The sequence below is a fragment of the Bufo gargarizans genome, chromosome 1 (genome assembly GCF_014858855.1).
Source record: "Bufo gargarizans isolate SCDJY-AF-19 chromosome 1, ASM1485885v1, whole genome shotgun sequence".
In the NCBI taxonomy this organism is placed as follows: domain Eukaryota; kingdom Metazoa; phylum Chordata; class Amphibia; order Anura; family Bufonidae; genus Bufo; species Bufo gargarizans.
Window position 1 is genome coordinate 558,966,270 of NC_058080.1, and position 19,675 is coordinate 558,985,944.

At 41.9% G+C, this 19,675-nt stretch overlaps 1 protein-coding gene across 2 annotated transcripts in view; it reads right to left on the minus strand.

Annotated features, from left to right (window-relative positions):
- Positions 1-19,675, minus strand: part of ADGRD1 (adhesion G protein-coupled receptor D1) — a 909,072-nt gene that overhangs the window by 330,851 nt on the left and 558,546 nt on the right. For both annotated transcript variants that reach the window (XM_044275622.1, XM_044275624.1), the window contains one exon: positions 10,801-10,954. In XM_044275622.1, the coding sequence (XP_044131557.1) occupies positions 10,801-10,954 (154 nt within the window). The remainder of the gene's footprint in view (positions 1-10,800; positions 10,955-19,675) is intronic.

Consider the following 19,675-nt stretch of genomic DNA (forward strand, 5'->3'; position numbering starts at 1 on the left):
TTCATCCAGCATTTCGACTTTCTCATCTTCCTGCTTCTCGACGGCTTGATCAATGACATGAGGCAATGCACACTCCAGAAAGAAGCCATAAAGTACAATGTCACTGATTGCACCCTGGCTGCGACGACCAGTTAGGGGATCTCATCAAATGGCCACAGAAGTCTGCAGGCATCGCGCATGAGCAGCCACTGGCGCGGTGAAAAAAAAACAAGCTCCCAGAACCTGTCCTGCCGCAGAGTTCGTACAGGTAGTCGTTAACTGCACATTCCTACTGAAACAGCCTATCAAGCATATAGAAGGTGGAGTTCAAGCACGTCGGGCAGTCACAAATCAGACATCTGACAGGTAGGCGGTGTCGCCGCTGAATGTCAGCAAGGCGAGCCATGGCCGTGTAAGATCTTCTAAAATGGCCAAAGATTTTCCTGCCCTGCCGCAAGACGTCCTGGACCCCGGGGTATTTGGCAACAAATTGCTGCACAACTAAGTTTAGAACGTGTGCCATGCACTGCACATGTGTCATTTTGCCCTGTTTCAGCGTGCTCAGCAGATTGGCACCGTTGTCACACACCACTTTACCAATGGTCAAATTGAGCAGGGTTAGCCAAAGATTGGCCTGTGACCGCAAAGCTGAAAGGAGTGCATAACAAGTGTGGCTCTTGGCTTCTAGGCACAACAGCCCCAGCACAGCATAGCAACATCGAATAGGTTCTGGGAAGCTTGGGGGGCACATCGGAAAAGGCGGTAGCAGTGGAAAAAGAGGAGTCAGCTGAGGAGGAGACGGAGCTTGCCACCGTCAGAAGGTTCACCCAGTGGGCAGTAAAAGTTATGTACCTTCCCTGCCGTTGTTTTCTTGACCACGTGTCTGTGGTCAGATGTATCTTGCCGCTGAAGGTGGCCATATAGCTCCGGGATGCCCTCCTGGGAGAAACATTTCCTTCTGGGGACCTACCATTGCGGTGTGCCAATGGCCACACATGTTCTAAAGGCCTCTGAGTCCACCAGTTTATATAGCAGTAGTTGGCAGGCTAGCAGTTACGAAAAGCCGGCAGTCAGCCATTGGGCAAGAGGGTTATCCGGCGTTATCATCTTTTCGTGCTCGAACATTTGGGCCACGGAAGCCTGCCTTTTGCCAGATGAACGCGACAACGGCACGGTGGAAAGTGGAGTGGAGGACAAATGAAAGGAGAGAGGAGAAGGAGAAGAGGCAGGACGTGGAGCTCCGGGAGTGTGGATTTGTGTGCTCTGACGGCGTTGCTCCCACTGGGCTCGGTGATGGAAGGCCAGGTGTCCTCTTAAGGCGGTCATCCATATTTGTGTGTTGGGCTTACCGCGACTTATGCATTTACAGCACAGGCTGCAGATGGCAACACTATTGTCAGCAGCTAACACGTTAAAAAAGCCCACAATGCAGAGCCATGTGCCATCATCCTGATAGCGCCAGATGTGACCGTGCATGGTGGATGGCTCGTTCCAGATGTATTAGCAGTCTGCTTTTTGCCTCCTGTGCACTGTAAGTTCTGCCTTCTCCTCCTTCTCCTCCCTATCTTGTGCTCCGTCTGGTGCTCGCGTGACGTCCATCGACACATCTTCATCGTCACCACCACCAACCTTCACCACCAAGACATTAGAGATCTCGGAGTAGGCAGCAACAGCGGGGACCACCCTCCTTGGGCTGATCTGGGTACTGTCGCCAGGCTGCTGGGTGGCGACCGTTGATACCTCCTCTTACTGATCCGATGCCAAGAATGGCTGCGCATCGGTAAGGTCTTGGAATGGATGGGAAAATAATTCCTCGAGTGGAGTAGATATGGTGGTGATGGTGGTGTCTTTAGGGGTGCACACATCAGAGAGTGGAGAGGGTGTAGATAGAGAGGATGAGGAGGGCGCAGAAGCGGAAAGCTAAGTAAGCCACTCAAACAACTCTGGTGCATCCTTTGATGTAATGGCACACACCTTCTGCAACTTCCCACTTAGGTTCTGGCCTGATGCGTCTTCCACCCCTGCGGAACGGCCTGCCTCTTCCTCTGTCTGTCATTTTCAAAATGACCCTGTGACAAAGTCCCTATAGAAAGCAGTATATGTGGAAGAAGGTATATCACACCTTTTCCTCAATCAGCTTTTTGGGGGGGCAACTGGTATATCACACCAGTAGAAATGATTTGTTCCAATAGCGCTTTTCACTCTCTGTAGCTGCAGTAACGCAGTAGAACCGCAAAAAAATGCTGCACAACCCAAATGCACTATATAGAAAGTATATTATTGGAATATCACACCCCTGGCTCAATCTGATTTTTAGGGGGGAAATTGGTATATCACACCAGTTGAAAATATTTGTTCCAATAGCGTTTGTCACCCTGTCTAGCTGCGGTAACGCAGCAGAACCGCAAACAAATGGTACACTACCCTAATGCACTATATAGAAAGTATTTTATAGGTATATCACACCCCTGCCTCAATAACTTTTTAGGGGGGGCAACTGGTATATCACACCAGTGGAATTTTTTTGTAACAATAGCGTTTGTCACTCTGTTTAGCTGCGCTAACGCAACAGAACTGCACACAAATGCTGCACTACCCAAATGCACTAAAAAGAAAGTATATTATAGGTATATCACACCCCTGCCTCAATCGGTTTTTTGGGGGGGCAACTGGTATATCACACCAGTTGAAATTATCTGTTCCAATAGCGTTTGTCACTCGGTGTAGCTGCAGTAACGCAGCAAAACTGCAAACATATGCTGCACTACCCAAATACACTATATAGAAAGAATATTATAGGTATATCACACCCCTGCCTCAATCACTTTTTTGGGGGGGCAACTGGTATATCACACCAGTAGAAATTATTTATTCCAATAGCGTATGTCAATCTGTGTAGCTGCAGTAACGCAGCAGAACCATAAACAAATGCTGCACAACCCGAATGCACTATATAGAAAGTAAATTATTGGTATATCACACCCAAGCCTCAATCAGATTTTTTTAGGGGGAAATTGGTATATCACACTAGATGAAATTATTTGTTCCAATAGCGTTTGTCACTCTGTCTAGCTGTGGTAACGCAGCAGAACCGCACACAAATGCTACACTACCAAAATTCACTATATAGAAAGTATATAATAGGTATATCACACCCCTGCCTCAATCACTTTTTTGGGGGGGGCAACTGGTATATCACACCAGTTAAAATTATTTGTTCCAATAGCATTTGTCACTCTGTGCAGCTGCGGTAACGTTACAGAACTGCACATAAATGCTGCACTACCCAAATGCACTATATAGAAAGTATATTATAGGTATATCACACCCTTGCCTCAATCATTTTTTGGGGGGGGAGGCAACTGGCATATCACACCAGTTGAAATGATTTGTTCCAATAGCGTTTGTCACTCTGTGCAGCTGCGGTAAAGCAGCAGAACTGCAAACAAATGCTGCACTACCCAAATGCACTATATAGAAAGTATATATTAGGTATATCACACCCCTGCCTTAATCAGTTTTTTGGGGGGGCAACTGGGCAATACCAGTTGAGATTATTTGTTCCAATAGCATTTGTCACTCTGTGTAGATGCGGTAATGCAGCAGAACCACAAACAAATGCTGCACGACCCAAATGCACTATATAGAAAGTATACTATTGGTATATCACACTCCTGCCTCAAACACTTTTTTGGGGGGGCAACTCATATATCACACCAGTGGAAATGATTTGTTCCAATAGCATTTGTCGCTCTGTGTAGCTGTGGTAACGCAGCAGAACTGCACACAAATGCTACACTACTCAAATGCACTGTATAGAAAGTATATTATAGGTACACCACACCCCTGCCTCAATCAGTTTTTTTTTTTTTTTTTGGGGGGGGGGGCAACTGGTATATCACACTAGTTGAAATGATTTGTTCCAATAGCGTTTGTCACTCTGTGTAGCTGCGGTAACACAGCAGGGCCACAAACAAATGCTGCACTACCTAAATGCACTATATAGAAAGTACACTCACCTAAAGAATTATTAGGAACACCTGTTCTATTTCTCATTAATGCGATTATCTAGTCAAACAATCACATGGCAGTTGCTTCAATGCATGTAGGGTTGTGGTCCTGGTCAAGACAATCTCCTGAACTCCAAACTGAATGTCAAAATGGGAAAGAAAGGTGGGCTACAACAGCAGAAGACCCCACCGGGTACCACTCATCTCCACTACAAATAGGAAAAAGTGGCTACACTTTGCACGAGCTCACCAAAATTGGACTGTTGAAGACTGTAAAAATGTTGCCTGGTCTGATGAGTCTCGATTTCTGTTGAGACATTCAAATGGTAGAGTCCGAATTTGGCATAAACAGAATGAGAACATGTATCCATCATGCCTTGTTACCACTGTGCAGGCTGGTAGTGGTGGTGTAATGGTGTGGGGGATGTTTTCTGGGCACACTTTAGGCCCCATAGTGCCAATTGGCCATCGTTTAAATGCCACGGGCTACCTGAGCATTGTTTCTGACCATGTCCATCCCTTCATGACCACCATGTACCCATCCTCTGATGCCTACTTCCAGCAGGATAATGCACCATGTCACAAAGCTCGAATCATTTCAAATTGGTTTCTTGAACATGACAATGAGTTCACTGTACTAAAATGGCCCCACAGTCACCAGATCTCAACCCAATAGAGCCTCTTTGGGATGTGGTGGAAATGGAGCTTCGTGCCCTGGATGTGCATCCCTCAAATCTCCATCAACTGCAAGATGCTATCCTATCAATATGGGCCAACATTTCTAAAGAATGCTATCAGCACCTTGTTGAATCAATGCCACGTAGAATTAAGGCAGTTCTGAAGGCACTAATAATTCTTTAGGTGAGTGTATATTATTGGTATAGAACACCACTGCCTCAATAAGTTTTTTTCGGGGGACAACTGGTGTATCACACCAGTTGAAATTATTTGTTCCAATGTCGTTTGTCACTCTGTGTAGCTGTGGTAAAGCAACAGAACCGCAAACAAATTCTGCACTACCCAAATGCACTATATAGAAAGTTTATTATTGGTATATCACACCCCCGCCTCAATAATTTTTTTGGGGGGGAAACTGGTATATCGCACCAGTAGAAATTATTTATTCCAAGTGCATTTGCCCCTCTGTATAGCTGCAGTATCGCAACAGAAACTCACGCAACTGTTGTATAATACAAATGCACTATGATATACTTTCTATATTAGAATGTATATCATAAATATATCACACCTCTCAGTAAGTCTCACCTATCATAAGTACACCTATACCAGTCCTTAAAAGTATTTTTGTGGCCCTATTAGCTAGCGTTTGGTGTCACTAACTAAAATCCAAATCAATAGTTCCCAGCTGCCTTGTTTGCTTTAATCTTGTATCTTTATTTTAAAAAAATTGTCCTCAAATGGGACACGTTTCGGCACATATAGCCTTCCTCAACCATTTGAGGAAAACTATATGTGCCGAAACGCGTCCCATTTAAGGACTATTTTTCGAAAATGGTCGGGTTTCCTCCCCTTTCCCGTGCAGCCAAGACAAGAACGTGAGCTGTTGATTTGGATTACTGGTGTCTCTCAGAGTATCCCTGCTCCACACAGCCACCTCTGCCTACACTGGCAAAAGACTGAGTGTAAAATGGCGGCCAGATCAGGTTTATTTATAAGGTAGGGGGTGTGTTCATGTGTTGGAACGTCTCAATTGGCTGTCCTGTACCACCTGATGGATGTGTCATGGGTCTAAGTTCTTTACAATGTAAAAGAATATGGCGCCGGCGGACATTGCCATGTGTTTGCCCATTCGGCAAACCGCAAACGAGCAAAGTATGCCGCAAAACGACCGCCGGGCGAACCGCAATGCCATCTCTAACTAAGACACCACAGCCATCCATTCTATAAACTACCCTACCGAGTATTGTAGTGACAAGCGGGTGTGTATGACTTTATGACCACATTTTATTTATTTTTTTGAGAGAGCTGAAGGAACCAAAAAATGGTGAATTTTCTGTTTCGCCATTTGCCGTGTGGGATAAATATTTTTATATTTAATACTACAGGTGCTTTTGTACGTGACAATACACATAATGCTTTTTTAATGTTTATGTACTTTTAATTTCTGGGAAAAGGGGGTGATTTAATTTTTTTTACATTTTTTTACTTTTCTTTAAACACTTTTTTATTTTTATTTATTTACAATTCCTCTATTAGAATTGCACTAAGTTCCTATGGAGCCCTTCCATAGGCAGGCTTTCCATTCACTAGGACAGGGGCTGCACACACTCCTGCTCCCCTGATCTCCGCTGAGAGAGCTGGAACACAGCCAGAAGCGCGCGCTTCCAGGTTTTTATGCCTACAGATGCCTTGGTCACATTTTACTACGGCATCTGAAGGGTTAAAAGTCTGAGATTACTACCGGTTGCAGACATTAGCCCCGGATGCCTTCTGTTTAAAATAGGCACCTGGTGGCTATAGCACCCACTGCACATGCAAGCAGGCCCCATAGTGAAAGTCCCGGACGCCAACATATATATATATATATATATATATATATATATATATATGTAAGGAGGTTGGGAACAGGTTAAGACCTACTCCTATTTCTTAAAACATTACACAAGGAGGCATATTGTTTAGTCCTGGGTATAAGATATCTTGGGCACTCATTTTATTATGTGCCATAGCACAATTGGCAAGCAGATGAGGAATCTTCCAAATGTCCCTAAAGACCTGCTTTTAATTCATAAAGCCACATCAGTACCTGAACAATAGCATCTGGCACATTTCTTCCCATCCACTAGTGACAGCAGTGTATCAGGGTATATTCAATACTACCAGCCATATAACAGTGTTGATATAACAGTATTACCAATATAAGGACCTACAGCAGTGCCTGTACCGCAGGTTCAGCCACAGTAGTGACCATGCAACAGTATCAACATGATATAAGAATTTATACAACACTAAAAACCACAGCAGTGCCCACACAACGGCATAAACAACATAGCTGTATGTAAGAACATCACTGACGTTAGTGCCCAAATGATTAGCGCCCATTAGTGCTCATATAACATATATTGCCAGCCAAGCTCCAATATATTACAATATATTATACAGCACTGGTCATCCAGCATGGTCACTGAGCATTACAAAAGTAACAGTCACATATCAGTATTCCTATATTAGTCAGCTAGTTGGTCACTGGTACCATTTATAGATGCGTATGATTGTCCTCATCCCAAATTTTGGAACAGAGCTATGAATCATGAACTACGCCACGTTTAAAGAGCCCCTACCATTTTTACTTCAACCTGCTCGAAAAATGACCCTTTGAAGGGCTGACCGAGATTTACCTCTGGCTGATTTGATTTTACTTCTGGATAGGCATGCTGGGTGTATGGCTTATGGCAATAGATTACAGGGTATAAGATAGCCAAGAGTCAAATCAAACAGCTAAACTGCAGAAGCACAGAGAAAATGGAATGATATCTACCGTGACTGTGAAGTTGAGGATTGATGCAGATCAGAGGAAAACTATCAATCTTTTTGACTTGATGTCAAGATGTAAGAGGACATGAAGAGAAGCAGCAGGAACATCATCATCAAGGTTGGGAAATGAATGAAGGGAACCGATGTTATAAAATAAATAGGTATTTGGCTTTAATACTGTTTGCAGCCTCTAATATAAACCTTCATTGCTTAATTCTGAATTTCGAGAACTTTGTAGAGCCTTCTATCAGGTTGTACAGTTTATGTCATTTAATGGTTTGCCAGACTCCTTCAGTACATGAAAGCCGAAATAAACAATGTCCCCCAAAGAGCTCCCATTGCAAAAGTGCGAATTGTGTAATTTTCATTTCCTGCATGCACACAGCAGCTGAAAATATCAGCGGCCTCGTGAGGTTGGCCACCTCGCGAATAACACTGTCTTAGTGATATACTGAAGGAAAGGTTACAGCTGAGATTAAAGCACGCTGTGGATAAGGAAATAAAAGGTCAGCCAGGAATATCTAAATTGGATAGCAGTAGAAATGCATGGAAATTACCAAAACGACTCGCAGTATAATAGTGACTTTAAAGTATTCCAATTATGATTGCACAGAGTCTGTGTTATTTTTATAATTAGGTTTGATATAGCTTTCAGAAATGGGTCAGCTAAAGTACAATGCTCATTGTAAGCCATTTGTAAAATTAGTCACAATTACAGACATGCTCATTCACTATTCCACTTTTTGAAAGTTCAGAAAATACTTTAAAACTCATTCTTACAGACAAAGCACTTGTAGAGTACACGGTCAGATTTTAAATTGGTGTCACATCCTGGCACGGCAGGCACCGATGAAGAGATACAGATCTGCAAGTAGTGTAGTCACATTACTATTCTGAATAATTAAGGAATACATGAAGATGGAGACTTGGATGAAAAGGTTAATGATAGGAAGGATAGGTAGGTGAGCTTGGTCAAGTTAGCTGCTATTGTTGCCTGGATTTCTTTTCTAATGCAATCTTCATTCTTTCCAGCAGTAGTCTCTACCAATGACCCCTTGCCTTCCCAGTCTTCTACCAATAAACCTGACTTCTTTTCTAGTTAATTCTTAAAGGTGAAGTGCGAACTGATTCTCAATACACTACAGGTAGAGATTAGCAAGTTATCAAAAATTAGATTTGGCTGCTCAGTTGAAGTTGACAAAGAAATTAGATTTGTTATGAATTACTTAATCACAAATAGATGTTCATTGTATGTAGCTGGTGCAATGATGGGAAATGATGATCACGTCCCCCAGCCCCCCATAATTGAACCCCTCAGATGCCGCAGGCAACACTAATTGTGGCGTCTGACAGTCACATTGAGGCCTTTCAGGGGTTAATCAGGGGTTAAAAAACAAAGAATACATACTCAACTAATTCACTTGCTTGTGGAGAGGCTGCCATGGTAATCTTGATTGAAGAAAATACTCCAAATCTCGTACATGCGCTGACGTGATAACATTATCACGTCTTTACACTGGCCAGGCATGGTGACGTCATCATTGATGACATCACCATTCCTTGCCAGCGTGATGACGTGATGTCACATTTCAGCACGTGCGAGATTTGGCGGAAGCATATCGATGAGATATGTGGGGGTTTTTTACCGCCATTTCAGGTTAAAGGGGTTATCCCATGACTAATGTAAAAAATGAAAATCAGACATCATGTAGCACATGACAATCTCTTTCTAACAAAGCCTGAACCAGCCCTGTACCTTTCATGGATCCAGAAATCTACACATTCATTGCTCTGCTAGATTTATATAAATCTGGCAGCTAAAGGGGAGTGTCTTTCTGCTGCAGCTAAGGGGGCGTGTCCATGCTCTCCCTATAATAGCTCAGGAGGCTGTTGAAGGATGAAACTGAGCATGTGCGGCCTCCTCAGTGAACAGGTCAAAGAAATAGGAAAAAACCAAACAGCAGGTGGTGCTATACAGATAAATTTTATTGAATAACTCAGCGGCTATGCTAAATTTTCAATTACATGCAATTATAAAAGTATTCAAATCCAGGTTCTGGTTTGAAAACTGTAGAATATTTTTAGTGGGACAACCCCTTTACGTAAAGTTTTTTTCCAAAGCAGTGGCTCAGAAAGTCTACAACTGACTCCCCGGTTGTTGGCAGCTGCAGATATTATTGTGCAAAGAAACACTACTAGAACATGGAAATACATTCAACACCTCAGCAGGTTACACTAAAGCAGAACATTTAAAAATAGTTATATTTTTATAAAAGTTTTGAATAAAGCTACAGCTGCCATGAGCTGGACTAAATTTCAGCTATAATTTACTCCATTCACGTTATAGTAGATTTACCCCTCCTGGTAAATCCCTCTCACTTGTACACCTCTGGCCTACGGCTCTTATATATGTTCCCCTATATGTATATGTATCTCCCTTCTTTTTTTCTTTACTTTTCCAGTGACCTTCAGTTTCTCCATTAACTTCTTGTCCTTCAAAAGAGAAAGTGGATGGTCCAGCTCAATCTCCACTGTGACCAGGGGCGTAGCTATAGGGGGTGCAGAGGTAGCAGTCGCTACCGGGCCCAGGAGCCTGAAGGGGTCCAAAGACCCTTATGTCACATAAAAAGACACTGGAATTATAGAAAGTGCATGCAGGTCAAGTTACCCCTCTGGCTGGAGGGAAGGGGTTAGGCCAAGAATTTGGCATGTCAGGGGTGAGGGTGAGGTTTTTGACTCCAGCAGTATGAAGGCTATGTGCTTCCCTACCCCTGGCCACAAAGCACTGAGGGAAGGGGGGGCCCAAGTTGAACTCTAGCACCAGGGCGCATGAGCCCATAGCTACGCCTCTGACTGTGACCGCCATTTTGTTGGTGATTACTACAGATCCCAAGATCCTCCTGTGAAGAACGTACTCCACTTGCTTAACTGTAGTTGACTCACAGCTGAGTGAGAATGGAGGAGGTAGAAATAGGGCTTTTCGATTCACTATACATGTTAAACATTAGTTTTGCTTTATTTCATTTGAATTACTTGCAATGGAAAGAAAGTTATTGTTTTGGTGACTTTGATAACATCAGTCATGGATGTGATTGTGATAAAAAATATAAATAAAATATTCTTGTTCAGCAATCTTACCCTTGATTGAGGCATATGTTATCATGTTTTATATTCATTGATGATGCATTAATCTATCCCTCATCACTTTTCCCTTACTAAATAAGGACCATAAAGAAATCATATTTCACATGAAAACAGAAATATAGAAGAAACAAATCACATCATTTGCAGCTGCTTGCCATAAGCATACACATACCCCATCCAATTCCATAGTAGTAGAAGTGCTTGCTCTCTTCCGACCCAAAGACTTTGATAACCATACTGTAGAGGTGCAGACCTTCCACGAGCATCCAGGCAAAGGCACTTAGGAAGAAGAAATGCAGCAGGATCGCTACAATTTTGCAGGGTAACTGCAAAGAAGTAACAGAGAGAAGACCAAACATTAGACCAGATATTATTAACTATTATTATATTAACTATTTATTTTCCCAATATCTACCAAAGACAGCAAAATCCAACGTTACATGCATGAAGAGTGAGATTAGCTGATATACAGGTATGTATGAGATATAAACCATCATTTCTTGATGAATAGCAGACCAATGTATTGGTAATCTCCTGTTTATTACAGTCATACCCGGTGCAGAGCGAAAATTGTGTCCCACCGGGTTAGTTGAACCCAGCTCAGGCAATGGGATGCTGTCTGATTATTTATGCAGTGTATGGCATGCCCGCTGCCAGTTTTGTTTTGCTGCCATACTGTTGCCAAGCTTATTACTGTCTCTGCCACAGCACCAAACCTGAATCATCTTAAGCTTTGCTAACCTGTAATATCACCATCTCTGATACATCTACATCTACAGTTCAGATATACCACCAGCTCCCCTACTTCTCCAGTCCCATTACATTATTGCCTCTGCTACATATGGATCATCATTTCTACTACACCACCAGATCTGTAACATCACAAGCTTCTGTTCTTTGGCCCACTGCATCAGTGCTACTTGTCCATACTGCATAACGCATGGTCTTCCAGACGAGAATTTTGGCAAAAATTCCATGGACCGGGAGCAGGGCAGCTTCTTACAGTATTTTAGATGCAATGATTTCCTCAAGGTCTGCAAATGAAAATTGTACATGTACAGTGCTCCTGCTTTATTCTTCAAGAAGGAAATATTGGAGGGGATCTCAGCCCAAATGTTTTCCGTTTTCTTAGCTGCCATTTGCCAAAGGACAGACTAAGGTGCAATAGGATGTATCGTTTTGAAGTAACAATCACACCTACACCAAAAGTCCATATCACACACATTGAGCTACTTGTCAAGCACAAAAAATGACATCTGTGGCACACTTAGAGTGCTCTTATGGAACACACTTTAGAGGGCTCCTATGGCAGGCACTAAAGAGGGAACCTGTGGCAGGTGTAGTGCCCTGGAGCAGGGAGTACTTTGACATTTGTGGACACTTGCCTATTTCCCCTATACAAAGTTAAAACTTCTTACTTTATTTCACCTAAAAGGGTTAACTTGCACTGTTTAATACAGTTTAACTACATTTTATTTATATGTTGTGATATATATCCCGTTTATTATCACTGTATTTATATGGCTCTGTGGAAAGGGTTAATGAATACTGAGAGACTGTTAGTGCTTTCATTGAAAAGCTAGTAATTTTCCACAGCTGCCATAGGATTTAGAAAAACAATGGTTCGGAGGGAAAAACTAAGACTTGTTTACCACCATGTTTTGGAGGAAAAAACACAGGCTTGTTTACCACCTGAAAGAAGACAGCCTGACCTTTTAAATGTCTGGTTTTAGCTCTGTTATGTCTTGAAACTTGTTTTTGTCTGGAAAACCTGCTGTGTCATTACCATTGAGTATCATTGAAGCTCTAATGTAAGTCTATAACAGATGGGAGCTGGAACAATGTATCTGTTTGTGCTGAGTTTCTCCACTCCACCCCTCCCACTAGAAGGTTCTAGTCTAGCAAAAACTATGTATAAGGAGAGCAGTCACAGCCCCTTGTGTGCTGCAGTTAGGGACCAGTTCTTCATGCCAACCTGCATGAGTAACCAGAAGACTCTGAGATATGGACGCTAAGCCACAGACCATGGGTCTGTATTGTTTTGTGCCTGAATTCCCCCAATAAAGAAGCACCCTGGTTTACTGCAGACCCTGACTCTCTGGACTTATTTCCCATTGGGGTGCACCACGCCTTACCATCCCTTCTGAAGAGCAGCAACACATGGTGACATCTCGACGGTGTCAGGGGGACCCAGTGTAGCGTTGAATCCACGCCAAACCTGGCTACTGCAATTTGGTGTCATGAACAGGATACGGTCCAGCACCAGCAGAGAAAGTCATCATGGATCCAGCCCTAGTGGATCAAGACAGCCTGTGGCATCTCAAGGAATGCCCCAGTTGGTATCTGAGGGAACCAGCCCCATGAAAGCATTTGTGACTGTGAGTGTTACCTGTGTGGGGTCTGCCACAAGCAAGTGACTGTGATAATAAGACTGTATCCTGTATCCCATGCTGAATCCAGTTCTTAACATTTCAATACCTGAACCCTAGGGTAAGATTGAATGCCCCCCTAGAGCTGGGCTATCTCAAACACAATGTACATAGTTGGTGCCTGTTGCACAAATCTTCTTTATTAAGTAGTTGGGACTTAAGAGGGAACCTGTGGCAGGCACTAAAGAAATAACCTGTGGCAGGCAGTAAAGAGTTACCCTGTGGCAGGCAGTAAAGAGGAAACCTATGGCAGGCACTAAAGAGGGCTCCTGTGGCAGACACTAAAGAGGAAACCTGTGGCAGGTACAAAAGAGGGCATCTGTTGTAGGCACTAAAGAAAGAACCTGTGGCAGGCACTAAAGACACAACCAGTGGCAGTAACTAAAGAGGGTTCAAGTGGCACATTAGATTTGGAATGCCCCAAAGAATGCACTAATGAAGGCACTTATGGCAGAAGAGACACACATATTGCTGAAATACTGATAGCACAAGTGTGGGTGAGGACCTGGCAGGCACATAGTGCTATTGGAATGTCTGTTGCATACTTTAACGGATTTGGGATCTGATAACAATATGTCAAATCAAATTATTTGCATGACACGCTTTGCAAGAAACTTGAAAATAGAAATCATAAATTCTCCCTTTTTTTTTTTTTTACCAAGGAAGAGGAGTGAATGCATCAATTTTATATTTCCAGTTTTTGAGGTTAGGCTCAAAGTGTAAGATAAAGGGCTTTTCTGTGATTACTATGGCTTTTAACATCTTCCCCGCATTTTTTATTTTTTTTCGCATTTTTTATTTTTTTTTGGACTCTTCTGACCCATTTTCACCATGTAAACAAATCACTCTGGTTTGGTTCCATCTTGTATGTAGCATTTCCTGTTTTCTGCCATGTTTATAGCTCCTTCAACCCAATTACTTAGACACTCCCCTATCACTGCCTGTGTTGCTCCTTTGACACACCCATGGGCATAACATCAAAGGAAATAAGAGATACATGGACATGGTCATGTGACCACAGCCCAGAATGAAAGATGGGAGCAATAAAAATAAGAGATATGTTACAACATTATAGCTACCTTCATAAATGCTTACTTTAAAGGATGTTGATACAAACCAGAAAACCCCTTGTAGCTATCAGAGATGTGTTCTATTACAGAGGATGGTTTTCTTAACATTTATTTATCTTGATAAATGTACAAACGCAAGGACAAATTCACTTTTATCTCTGTGTAATTTTTTCCATATTTCATGTGTCATATTTATTTAGTTTTTCCAGATTAAAGGCAGTCCTGATATCTTCAGAAGCAAATTGCTGGGGTGTGGAAAGTAAGAAATTGGTGCTGGAAAGGTTTTTATACATCAGTAGTAACAAAGAAAACTCATTTATGTAAGCCAGCTTCAGGATTACATTACTGTTTACTCTTGTTTGGGGTTCACTTACTACAAATGTTTTCCTCACTTTGATGGTTTTGCAGCTTTGGTTTATGAGATAATCTTTCTGTAGAGTGTCATGCATATAGTACATGATTTATATTTTGTAGCAAATATTAATGCATCCTGCTCATTTGTGCTGTTTTTACTTTTGTATTTGAACAAGCTAAAGGCATTTGAAAGTGTCAACTAGAGATGAGCGAATCAAAGCTGACAAAGTGGAATTCAATTCAAATTTAAGGACAAATTTAATTCGCAACGAATGCAAATTTCCTGGTGCTTCATGGTAACAAATCGCAATTTTTCCTACAATGGCGGCTACACATGTGAGGACATGGGGCAAGGAATTCTGGGAAGGCGGGCTGACTCATAATTCCATGCATGCAGCCAATCCGCAGCCAGCCCTGTGAAGTCACAGCCCTATAAATACGGCGGCCATCTTAGAGTCAGACATTTCCAAGTGTACTGAATGCAGGGACAGATGTGTGAAGGTGCTAGGAAAAGCAATTGGAAAAACCTGATGGTGATAGTAAAAAAAAAAAAAATATTTATAAATGCAGGGAAAGGATAGTGAGCAATTATTTCAAAAAAAATATACACACTTTACAAACTTAAATTTGCCAATATATTATCCGAATCTTCGAGGGAAATTCACGGACAATCAATTTGCCAAGCCTTTTGTGAGAACGTGTAATTGAATCATGTTTTAAGCAACACTTTATAAAGTTGAGAAATTTAAACCTTCTGTTCCATTTTCCCTATAAATAAAAAGATGAAGCAGCCACTCTGTGGCCTCCTCATGCTGCTGCCACCTCCGCAATCTCTCGTCGTTGTGCCACCCTGTGGCCTCCTCCTGATGCGGCTGCAACCTCCACACTGTCATTGTGCCACCTGGTGGCCTTTTACTGATGCTGCTGCTGCCGCCACCTCCAGTCTCTGTCATTGTGCCACTCGGTGGCCTCCTCATACTGCTGCCACCTCCACACTCTGTCATTATGCCATTTGGTGGCATCCTCATACTGCTGCAAACTCCAGACTCTGTCATTGTGCCACTCGGTGGCCTTCTCCTGATTCTGCTACTGCTGCTGCCCCCACATCCAGACTCTGTCATTGTGCCACTTGGTAGCTTCCTTATACTGCTGCCCCCTCCACACCCGGTCATTGTGCCACTCGGTGACCTCCTCATACTGCTGGAAACTCCAGACTCTTTCATTGGGCCTGGGTCTGTAGTCTCCTCATGCTGTTCCCACCCTCCCCACTTCATGACTGGGCCACTATTTTTTCTTTCGGCCTGGCTGACACTATAATCTTTTTGACCCTTCTTCTAATCTGTCAGAAGGAAGGAAAAATGAGATGCACAACGGATTCTGTCTGTGTAGCAGCTGTAAGGCCTGTATGGTCTCATCAGAATTGGCTTATGATTTGATAACCAAAAGCAGGAGTGGGTACAAAACACAGGAGACATGTAAATATTCTGTTCACGCGTCATCTATTTTTTGGATGCTTTTTTGGCATTAGCAATACTGATTGATTACTGACTAAATGCTGACCGAGTGAAGGCGGATGCTCCACAGACAGGATCCGTTTTTTGTGGTTTATCGTTCTGATGGATCAGAGGAAGGGCAAAATAATCAGTGACGTCAACACAAACTTACTGCTGACACTTTCTCCACTCCATCGGGAGGCTCTACTTGTATAAGCATTTAAAGGGGTTGTCCCATCTCAGACAATGGGGGCATATCGCTAGGATATGCCCCCATTGTCTGAGAGGTGCAGGTCCCACCGCTGAGACCCGCACATATATCGAGAACGGGCCCCGCAAGTGAAGGAGGGCGCATGTGCAGCCACCCTCCATTCATTTCTATGGGACCGCCAAAAATAGCCTAGCGCTGGCTCTGCTATTTCCATTGGCCCCATAGAAATGAATGGAAGCCTGGGCAGTGCATGCGCTGTACGCACCTATTCACTTCTATGGGAGCAGCGCTTGGTGGTGGACAGACCCCGGGAAATCTGGGGTCTTCCAGCCACAGCTCTCCCCGCTCCATTCTCGTTATAGGTGTGGGTCCCAGCAGTGGATGGAATGGCGGCCAGAAAAAGGTGAAAAGCCTTCACTTCAGTATAATCATAAAAAGCGTCAGCTTAAGTTTATATAAAAAAAATGTACGAACAGTGGATAGCAGAAGATTAGAAATGGGTGATTTGGAGACATGACATGAAAGTCAATAGACTGGGTTCTGATGGATGTAAATGATATCAGACTGGGTCTGGTAGTCAGGGACCCGACCTTCTCTTGCTAGGTTGCAGGAACTTTAAACCTGTGTTGTACATTTATAATGGCACAGATTTAAATCTCAGAGTCATACATGTAGGGTCAACTATTGTCACAGTGTTACCATTTATTTCCTGCTCCCAGTTACAGTAGGAAGAGCATCTCTGGAGCACATACTGCTGCTCTAGTGAAATTTTGTGATGATATTGAAAAAGGACATTCATAAGTGTATGTACCATGTTCATATGTCAGAGATTCCTTTACACTTGCTAGACAAGAGAAATGAGCAAGTAAGACGTGGTGTAGGGGAAGTCAAGTGGCTATTGCCGTTGAACTTGACCCTAAGTAGTTGCATGTTGCTGAAGAACAAGGTTTGATGACAGGTTTTCTTAAAGGCAGGTACAGTATATTATTTGTCAATCAAACAATTGGTTCATGAATCTAAAATACATTCCTGTTGCTGCAATTTTGTTGTTGTTGTGGCTGAGTTATTGCATTAAGCCACAATGAGTTATTTCACCTGACTCCTTTGATGACCCATAAATTGGTCATATGCTTTCATACAATCAGTTAAAAAAATTTAATCTGACATTTAAGAAGCTGCTGTTGTCAATCATGCACCATATCCTATGTTGCTAAACAACAGATCAAACATATTTGGGTCGATGTTTTGCAAAAGGAGCAAAAGTATTCTGTGGTGTTTAAAAGATTTTCTAATAAATAGAGTGGAGAATGTTGGAAGCAGAGTTTCTTTTTAATCGCTTCAGAGAGTTGCCAGTTATTTCTAGCAAGTTTCTTGTTCCCAGTCACAGTGGGAAGAGCAACTCTGGAGCACATGCTGCTGCCCTAGTGAAATTGTATGATGGATATTGAAAAGGGACATTCACAAGTGTATAGACCATGTTCATATGTCAGAGATTCCTTTACACTTACAAGACAAGAGAAATGAGCAAGTAAGATGGGGCTCAAGACCAAGTCCTATCCTGTTGATGCAGGGGAAGTCAAGTGCCTATTGCAGTTCTACTTGACCCTAAGTAGTTGCATGTTGCTGTAAAACAAGGTTTTCTTAAAGGCAGATACAGTATATTATTTGTCAAACAATTGGTTCATGTAGCTAGAATGCATTCCTGTTGCGTGAAGCCACGAGTAATTTCAACTGACTCCTTTGATGACCCATAAATTGGCCAGATGCTTTCATACAACAGATAAAACACATTTGGACCTATGCTTTTCAAAAGGCTTGGAGAAAAATTATTCTATGTTCTTTAAAAGATGTTCTAATAAATCTAGTGGAAAACATTGGAAGCAGAGTTTCTCTTTAATGGCTTCAGAGAGTGAATCATAGTAATACGGTTATAATGAAGAATTGGGGAATGTAGCGAATTAGTAAAACAGTAATAGTGAAAAGTAACAGTTCTTTATTAGCATGAACTGTCAGTCCAGTATTAGGGCTTTCTATAAAATATTTGTTGTTTATTTTTTATAATATGCATATTATATGTTTTGAAGTTGTATGCAAAAAATTGATGAAATATAAAAATATAAAAATAAAATATTTAATGTACACCTCTATTATACTAGGAAAAAATGACAGCATAGGAGTGACAATATGGAATGACTGGATGATGATAATTATCATATTTGCTACAAGGCGGGCAATAAATAGAAATGTATTGCAAGGGGTAACTTGTTTCTAGTTGGTCACATCTTTAAGATTAGTTTTCCATCCTCTACTGGCAGTTCTTATAACATGCTCTGTATATTTGATATGGACATATATGTTGGGATGTCTTCAGAAATAGTTAGTTTTTTTTCTTAAAATTGTTAAAGGGAAGTGCTAAATCTATAACATCATCAGAACCATCATCTCAATATTACAGCTCCCACTGGCTGGCTAAATTCCCCATTATTATTTCACTGCCTAAGGGCCCATGCACATAAAACTATTACAATTTAGTGAGTGAGAATGGGATTGAATCATGTCCGTTGACATCAACCAACCATTTTCCAGTGCAACACTTTCCTGATCTCATAGGACAGGATCTGATCCCGTTTTTGGCACAGAATATACAGATCCCATAACAAGATGTAAAATGGCTTTAAGCACATTATTTGGAAGATATCCAGGAGTCGCTGGGTGACCCATGTAGGTACTGTATTAGCCGCCATATTGGTAGTCACTCAGCCCACAAACAAATACATCTACAAAACAACTGAACAGATTTTTGTATTGTGACAGAAAATCTCATGGATATTTAGAAGTGTTGTTTTAAAGATTTAGTTTGATCTGTTATTTTATTAGCTTCTACGTTCCCATCAATTCATCTACTCTATTTTTAAACTAACAGTGATGTTTGATGTCCCTGAGTGGCTGAGTAAGCCGTCATAAGTTATCTAAATGACTCTAAAAATATTTTATTTTTGGACCAGACTGCTTCACCTACTGTAACACCCACCGGTATCAACAATTCAAGCTAAATTGCTTGGTGATAGCCACGACATGTTAGATTGCCCTTGTCTTTTCTTAGACCCTTCAAAGCCTTTATTACTCATCGCAAGTAATTAATTGCATTTAGTATCCTATTTTTATTTAGAAAGTACAAAGTAGCATTTAGTCTAAAAGATTTGGCAGCACAGAGATGACTCAGACATGGATTTTTTCTCTACCGTGCATAAATTTTGCCTTGACACAGCAATTTCCTCCATCTACTTAACGTAAAGATTGGAAAAATTCCACTGATCATGATATAAATCTCCTTCTGCTATCAATACAAAGCAGCTTTTTTCTTTTTCCCCACACATTATCACATTGATATTATCAATGCAATGGAGCAGGCAGTTTGTATGACTTACATGGACAGGAGGTTATTACGACTGGAGACTAAACCCTTATTGTGAACATATGATACATGTTC